General features: G+C 39.9%; 1 protein-coding gene across 2 annotated transcripts in view; it reads left to right on the forward strand.

Moving 5' to 3' along the window:
• BMPR1A (bone morphogenetic protein receptor type 1A) overlaps positions 1-3,801 on the forward strand; it is a 137,961-nt gene extending 134,160 nt beyond the window's left edge. For both annotated transcript variants that reach the window (XM_082718018.1, XM_082718019.1), the window contains 2 exons: positions 440-570; positions 658-3,801. In XM_082718018.1, coding sequence (XP_082574144.1) covers positions 440-570; positions 658-783 — 257 coding nt within the window. In that variant the 3' untranslated portion in view covers positions 784-3,801. The remainder of the gene's footprint in view (positions 1-439; positions 571-657) is intronic.
• Positions 3,802-8,852: the final 5,051 nt, after the last annotated feature.

The raw sequence follows: 8,852 nt of genomic DNA on the forward strand, positions 1-8,852 counted from the left end.
ACTCTTGGTTTCAGCTCAGGTCATGAGCTGGTTGGGAGATTAGACCCCACATCTGGCTCCATGCTGAGCATGGAGCTTAAGATTCTCCCTCTCCCTCTGCCCCTCCCTGGCTTGCTTGCTCTCTTGTGTATGCGCACATGCAAAATAAATAAATAAATAAATAAATGATTGATGGTAAACGAGCACTTCACCTTACTTTCCCTAAGGGATATAGGTAGGTCCACAGGTATGATGGGGACCATGATGGAGGTAGAGGAAATAGGCACAGAAAAAAGAGAAGAAAACACATTTACTATTAAAAGTGAATCATTTGCTCTATAGTTCTCTTCTTTATTTAGGAATCCATTTTAACTCTCATAGTTCAGTAAGAGGTGCTGAGTAGCTTGATACATTTCGTCCAGCCATTTTTGTGCCCACTGTGCTTTCTCACTCCCTGCAGGGATAGTAGAAGAGTACCAGTTGCCATATTACAATATGGTGCCCAATGATCCATCATACGAAGATATGCGTGAGGTTGTGTGTGTCAAACGTTTGCGGCCAATTGTGTCCAATCGGTGGAACAGTGATGAAGTAAGTGGAGCTCCATCCCCTGAGGAAGTGATTGGTAAGTGTTGTCAAAGATCTTTATGTGCTCACTGCATTCTCTTTGCTTTTCAGTGTCTACGAGCAGTTCTGAAGCTCATGTCAGAATGCTGGGCCCACAATCCAGCCTCCAGACTTACAGCTCTGAGAATCAAGAAGACCCTTGCCAAGATGGTTGAATCCCAAGATGTAAAGATTTGACAGTGAAACAAGCATGAGGAGAAATTCTAGATTGCAAGAACTGTTTTCACCCGAGGAACGGGTGGAATTAGAGTAGAATAAGGATGCTAACTTGGTTCTCAGACTCTTTCCTCACTACACCTTCACAGGCTGCTAATATTAAACCTTTCAGTACTCTGTAGAATAACAAGCTGGGAACTTCTAAACACTTTGTTCTTTATATATGGACAGCTTTATTTTAAAATTGTGGTTTTTGATGCCTTTTTTTTTTTATTGGGTTTTTATGAACTGCATCAAGGCTTCGATCCTGATTACTAATGTCTCCAGTTAAACTCTGGGTACTGAATTTCCTGTTCATAAAATGGTGCTTTCTGTGAAAGCCTTAAGAAGATAAATGAATTCAGCAGAGATGGAGAAGTACACATTTTTGCCTTCTACCTGAGGAAAATTAATCTGTTTGTGTTCTGCCTTTGTAAACAGCCTATGGATTATGATCTGTTCGGGGTACTACTTAGTTTACGATAGTTTGTTATGCTTTGATATTGTTGGTGTGTGTATGCGCACACATGCACACACCAGGATTCCTCTGCTGCCGTTTGAATTAGAAGAAAATAATTTGTGAATGCACAGGAAGATGTTGGTGGCTGTTGGTTTTGTGCTTTAAAAAAATGCATTATCTGACCAAGATTCTCCAATCACATAAAAGCCATTTATTTACCTTGCAAGTGAGCTAGCTTCTCTGCCAACTTGATATTTTAACATAAAGGCCAAAAGAAGTTTAAAGTGTCTGTAAATTTGGACTGTTTTCCTTTCATCGCCATCTTTTTCTTCCTTCTTCCCTTTCTCTCTTCTCCCCTCTCCTCTCCCCCCACCTCCCTTCCTCCCTTCCCTCTCTTTCTTTTTCTTTTTGGTAATTCTTTCTTTTGTCATGAAAAGCATCTTATCCAAAGTTGGAACTTCCGATGCCATGAACCTTCTAAAGAAAACACTTCTTATTGAAGTGAATTACTAATTACTGCATTTGATAGCAATGTAAGTGCCTATAATCGTGTTCTATATTCTTTATTCTCAGTAACTTTTAAAAGGGAAGTTATTTATATTTTGTGTGTAATATGCTTTATTTGCAAAACACCTTCTTTACAACCCATATTTTATATATGTACACACATTGATACTGTAGAAACCGGCTCTCATGTGTACCTCATATCCCATTCTTAAGGGAAGAAAATGAAAAGATCATCAGAAAAAAATGTTATAAAGTAGAAGTACTTACAAATTGTCAGAATTAATGCATTCAGAGGAGAATATCAAATCTGGGCTCAGGCATATACTTTCATTAGATGTCATCATCTCAATTTTTCTTTATGAAAGGATCCTCCAGTTAGAAGTTTCTATATCAGAGCTGATATAAACTTATCAACAGCTGTTTGGGGCATTTAAATCATTTGAAATTTTTGGTTTTATGATTTCTGTTCCATAACTTGTGAAGACAATGAAGAGTCAGGCAAAAAAGTTCAGTATCTATTCATTACCTGTATTTATACCATATAGCTGTTATTCAATAAAATGCTACATATTTTATGGATGCCATGTTATCCCAAGGAATAATTCTGATTTACTTAAACTTACACTTCTCCAATGCCTTCTAAATATTGTCTTATCCTGAGCGAAGAACTCATAGGTGCATAAAGTAAAGCAGTTTTCTTTGAATGTAACATAAAATAAATGTGATTATATCACAACATAGTTAAAAATCTTTAAAGGGGAGGAATCAGAGTGTGTACCATCCATTACCAAAAGCCTGACTGGCATTTAAGGATGAAACTCTTAACGGTATTTACAAATCAAACTTCACAGTTTTGAAATCTGCTTTCATGGTCTTTGACTAAGTTTAGTAATTTTCATCTAACATAATTAAAGTTTGATGTGTTGAGGAAAATAAGTAAATGTAGATATTGATAGTACCCAATAACATGTTCTTTCAGAATTTCCTCCCTTATATTGAGAGAGAGTCTAATCCATGTTGCCTTGTGATTTAAGAACACTTCTGAACTCTGATCTTAATCTAAGGTTTATCTTGCTTTATTTTTTATTGGCCAAATTATAAGTCCTGAACATTATTTGTCAACTTAATAGCAAAGAACATATGTAAAGAAAGGCAAACTCTGTTCTTAGAAATGTTGAAGTAGTATGTGGAAGCAATTACATATGCTCTTCTTGAGTTCAGAGCAAAAATGTAATACAACTTTTAAAAAGAATCCTGTATCTCTTAAACTGGCTCAAGATCAAATTTGATAATAACTTATTCCAGGCAAGATTTTATAAATTAAATCACTTGTGTTTCTTCTCATACATGTTGTTTGGATATATTGCAAACATCTAAAATAATCTCAACAGAAATACTAATCGATTTTTTATTTTAAAAAAAAAAGATTGTTGCAGCTCTTACACTGTTTAAAGGGGTACTATTTATTTGCGTGGGTCAGGTGTCAAAATAGGGTGGCAGTTCATTCATCATCTTGCCTCAGTGCTATTATGAGAGTCACTGTGAAAACTGCAAAGAACCGACATGTTCAGGAAGACCGAATTAAATCTCGGGCAGCAGCATACAAAGCCACATGTAATGATCATCCCATAAGGAAAGTATGTGAATACTGCTTTGCAAAGGATTAAATATTGTAATTTTAGCTCGTGCTCTGTACTATGCTTCCAGTGGAATTATTTAAGCCCTTTTAGTGACCATTGTCCTTGCCCATTTAAAAACTAAAATGTAGTATATATTGTATAAAATGAAAATATCATTATAGCTTAATTAGGAAGTTGTACATAGACATTGAAAGAACGGTTAAAAACAGTTTTATTATGCAATTGTAAAACACCAAAAATACAGATTCATCTTTGATATGTAACACACTAAATGTATTTTGTACAGCATCTGGTTTAAAAGGTGCCTTATTAAGTTTACCATTAATTGCTTTGTTCTATATATAGATTACATCCAATGTATCATTTTTAAGTAAATAACCTTATTTTAGTATACTTTAGTGATGTGTTTTGTGATACTCGGACTGTATTGTGTATCAGAAGTCACATGTCTGGGGAGATTTTATAACAGATAAGCTCGTACACATACATTCATCCCTGAGATGTGCATTTCAGCTATCAGAAATCAAGTGTGGAACACATGGCAGGTAAGTGACGGCATACTCTTTCCTTTGTGTAGATAGAGCAGTTAAAAACCTATTAGAGTGAAGAGTCATTTCCCTTTTAAAACAAAAATTAATTCTAAAAATACATACTCATTGCAGAAATTTTGGAAAACGCAGGAAAGATTAAAGAAGTGACTAAAAACCTTCACAATTCTATTGCCACATATACCCCTATTTACATTTGAATGTTTCTAGTTTTTTTTTCTGGGGCTTTTTTTTTTTTTTTACAAGATTTTAGATCATAGTATGTCTTTAATATCCATTGAAAAATGTAACTTTAGGGGCGCCTGGGTGGCTCAGTGGGTTAAAGGCTCTGCCTTCGGCTCAGGTCATGATCTCAGGGTCCTGGGATCAAGCCCCACATCGGGCTCTCTGCTCAGCAGGGAGCCTGCTTCCTCCTCTCTCTCTGCCTGCCTCTCTGCCTACTTGTGATCTCTCTCTGTCAAATAAATAAAATCTTTAAAAAAAAAAAATGTAACTTTAGGGGCGCCTGGGTGGCTCAATTGGTTGAGCGACTGCCTTTGGCTTAGGTCATGAACCTGGGGTCCCGGGATCGAGTCTTGCATTGGACTCCCTGCCCGGCGGGGAGTCTGCTTCTCCTGCTGACCTCTCTCCTTTCATGCTCTCTCTTTCTCTCACAAATAAATAAAATCTTAAAAAAAAAATGTAACTTTCAAAAATTAACTACATAATATTCTACCAAGTAGATGGAATAATTTTTTAATAATTCCCTGTTGAATAATTGGGTTATTTCCATTGTTTTAAAATATATATAATGAATGTATTAAACATCCTTGTACATACATCTTTTAAAACATAAATTTATTCTCTTAAATTACATTCCTAAAAGTGGGACTAGTGGATATGAACTTGTAAAGGACTATTTAAGATGAAAAACAGTCTAAGGTTCTTGGTAAGTGTGGCCATATTACTGCCCGGAGGGTTTTCCGGGCACATTCCTACTAGTCATGTCAAGAGAGTGTTCATCTCACGACTTGGGCAGGTCATGGCTTCCAATTTCCTTTCTCTGCTAGCATAGCGCCTGGTTTCCTGTCCTGTAACTGGTTTCTGTTACCTACAGTCACGGAGTCCATTTACCCTGCTTTACGGTGTTCCAGCTGCATCAAGTGCTTTGTGAGAAGCTGAAGCTTCAGGTCTGAAAGGCAGCTTTCCCGCTGTTTCCCCGCAGTGTCCTCTCCCTTCCTGCACGTAGTTTCACCACCTATCAGAGCTGTTTCCGACTGTGCGTAGATTCAGTCAGCAAACCTCAGGGTGCCTTAGGCAGCTGGACAAACTAAATTGTCTTAAAAATTTGGGACTCGTTGATGTCTCCCCCCAAAAAATGCATGTTCGGGGATAGCTTGTTAACAGCTTCTTCACAGGAACCCCTATTCAGTGTCCCCGTAAGATGGTTTCTTGAAATAAGCATGCACTCTCATGCAGCCTGGTAAAGAACTGGGATTTCCTGGGCCTGTCAAATTACTTGCTATAGCTTCCCTTCTATTCGTAAAAGGTTGACCCCAAACCTAGATCAACATATTCGTTTTCCTTCCCGGCATAATCTGTTACTGTCACTGATTAGTTGGAACAGTGATGATTTCCAAGGTTTCTTTAATATTAGTAGTAGTACTAATAGAGAAGACATTAAGAAATGAGGACAATGTCTTTCCAGAATAATTCTTGTAGGTAATTTGAGGCAGATGCTAATACAGCCATTAAATCATCCACTTGGAGAACTGTTTCCCTGCTGCTAGTGCACGGACCTTTTCTGGCACTAGCCTTAGATGCGTGTTCCTACAAAGCCTTGCGACAGCCCTTGGAGTAGTACAGGCCTGGCCAGGAGGACATGGCACACTGAGGATGGCCAGTCGGCCATGGTGGGAGAGGCCACCTAATGGCAGTGGCACCGTCCTGGCTAAGGGGAGTTAAATACTGCAAGCTTAGGGCAAAAGCAGAAATAGGCAAGTCACCCGAAAGCTGGAAATCAGGAGGACACTTAGAACTAGTTCTTGAGTGCCAAGGTACATATGCAAAACACGTCCACTGGAAGCAGCGGCTACGGCTGAAAGATTCGTCCGTAGTTGCCCTTGGAGGTGGGAGACCGTGATTCTCGTTTTTAGATGGAATAGTGTGGCCTACCTGTTACTCCTCTGAACTGTATCTTCTTGGCCTTTGTCCCCTTACTTTTACTCTGAGTGTTTCATGTATGCTCAGAACAAAGTTCAAGTTGATTCTAGATGTCCTAGTGCTGCTTCCTCCCTCCACCTCATTTCTCATCATAAATTTTCCACAGGGAACCGGAAACATTACCATTATCTGAAAGTCAAAAGTCAGTATAAAATGCTCATGTTGGAAATATTTTCACGCTGGAGGAAGGGAGAACTAGGGCCTTTGTTGTTGAGAGGGGAGCCGTCTGTAACGCAGATGCTGAGGGTGAGGACGCGGGGCTGCTCCTCTGTTCTCTGTCGCTCCGCTGCAGGAGTCAAAGCCAAACAAAGGCTGAAAAGGCATTCAAAAGACAGAACTGAAAGGCTGTGGCAAAAGCAAACAACACTGCATTGGGAGGCATTTCAATCACTTAGAAATCCAGACTTACTGATTCTGTCTTCACTCTTGGCGAGCACTGGCTGGAGGTCAAATCTAACGAAGGATATGTCCAGGGTCCCTGCTGCCAGTAAGAGGTCTGACGTGTGTCTGATTCAGTCCTTTGCCATGTAACTTATTTTTTTTCATTCAAGAAACAGAATTTTTGAGGTGCCTGGGTGGTGCAGTCGGTTGAGCATCCGACTCTTGGGTTCAGCGCAGGTTGTGAGATCGAGCCCACCCACGTCGGGCCCAGTGCTCAGCACAGTCTGCTTCAGACTCTCTCTCTCCCGCCCCCACCCCCAGACTTGTGCACACCTGTGCAAGGGCACTCTCTCATCTTAAAAACAAAAGGAAATTTTCCTTTTCTTTTTGATGTTTTGAAGTTTAAATTTGCCATGTGTAGATACATTTTTGTGTCGGTACCGATGGGGTGCTCTTAACCTTTCCTTGGACCTGGGAGCTTCCACTATTTCTTTATTTCTTCCCTTCCCTTCTTTTACTTTACCCTTTCTAGAACTCCTGTTAGACAAATATTGGGTCCCCTGGATGTTTCTTCCATATTCCTTAGCATGTCTGTCATGTGATCCATCTTACTTTCTGCTTTTCAGCCCATTTACTAAGTTTATTTCAACCACATTTTATTTTTTACTTGGAAATAATTTCAAAATTCCAGAAAAGTTGTGAAGAGCACATAGAATGCCATTTACACTTCACCCAGATTCATCAACTTTATATTTTGCCACAACGGCCTTGTTTGTGGTGTGTGTGTGCGTACAAGAATTACAACGCTCAGTGTTGGAACGTTTGAGTGCACACACACAACTTCTTCTGAACTACTTGGATGATATAGCTCGTGCCTCTTCAGGTATTTCAGGGATATTCTCTTATAAAACCAGTTATGTACAATTTTCAAAATCGGGAAAGTTGATGTTGATATCACAACAATAATCAGCAATACCATACTCTGCAGACCGTTGCCAGCTCTAATTAAGTCCTTGAGAGCATATTTCCCGGGTCCACAGTCTGTCAGGGATCTCTCATTGCATTGAGTTCTCATGTCTTATTCCTCCATCCGAAACAGTTCTACATTTTCTAGAGTACAAGGCTGGAGTTTCTGTGGACATATCTGTGCCCTTCTCAGGGCATCCCACTGGGAGGCCATGGCGTGCGTCCCATTATTGATGATGTCATTGTTAATCCCTTGTTCTAGGTGGTTTTCCTTTTGTAATTACTATGTTTTGAAGATAGTTTTAGATTGTATTCTAGTCATTGGTAATTTTAATGTGAATCAGTGGTTACAAAGTTGTGATTTTCTACTTGTGTTATTATCTCTACATTTATTAATTGGCATTCTGTAAGGGGAGGTCTGTCTTCTCCTGTTTTTTGTTTGTTTTGTTTTGTTGTAAGATTTTATTTAAGAGCAAGAGAGAACACAAGCAGGGGGAGCATCAGGCAGAGGGAGAGGGAGAAGCAGGCTCCCCACTGAGCAGGGAGCCCGTACAGGGCTTCCTACTTTTTGGCAACAGAAGATGTTCTCAGATTATCTGGTACTTTCCCCACCACAGCCATGGAGTCAACCATTTCCTTAAGGCTCTCGATTCCCTCAGGAGAACGGTGTTTAGAGACTGGGATCTGAGTGGCAAATAAGATTTCCAGTTTCCTGTGTCATTTCTAGAGACTTGTATAGTCCAAAATCTTCGGGTTTTTTTTTTTTTTTTTTTTAGTTTTGGATCCTCTTCTTCACGACACTAGTTTCCCACAAATATTTGGCATAGCTGCTTGTCTTTGTATTTGGTGAGCCCCTGCTCCCCTCAGTTCTGTGTCCTGTGGCTTCCTGTTTTTATCAAGAAGTGATGGGGAACAGTGGTTTGTTAGAGCGGAAAAATTAGGAAGTGTTCCTTTCTTCTTGCCTAGGATTTCGGCTCTCCTGCATCTCTACCCCGCCCCACCCCATGTATTTACCTCCCTCCCCGCTCCCAGAGAGTTTTGTCATTGTTAGACCAAGTTTGGGGGAGCATTCTTGACAGGATGGAGGACTCCTGCTCGGGCTAGAGCTGGGCTGGAGTCGTGGCTGTTTTCAAGACAAATGTGGGACACCTGCGGAGTGGCACCTGCATGAGGGAGGGCTTTCAGAAACATTTCTTATAGACCATAAATATCTTCTCCACGATGTTCCTAAAACACGGGCTGTTTCTGAAATAAAAGCAGAGTTCAGGTGTTACTGTGACGTTAGCTCGTAGAGTGTGGGGACACATCTCTGGATTGACTACCATGGACCTTGACTTTGCTGAGGTC

Source organism: Mustela nivalis, assembly GCF_964662115.1.
Source record: "Mustela nivalis genome assembly, chromosome: 2".
NCBI lineage: Eukaryota > Metazoa > Chordata > Mammalia > Carnivora > Mustelidae > Mustela > Mustela nivalis.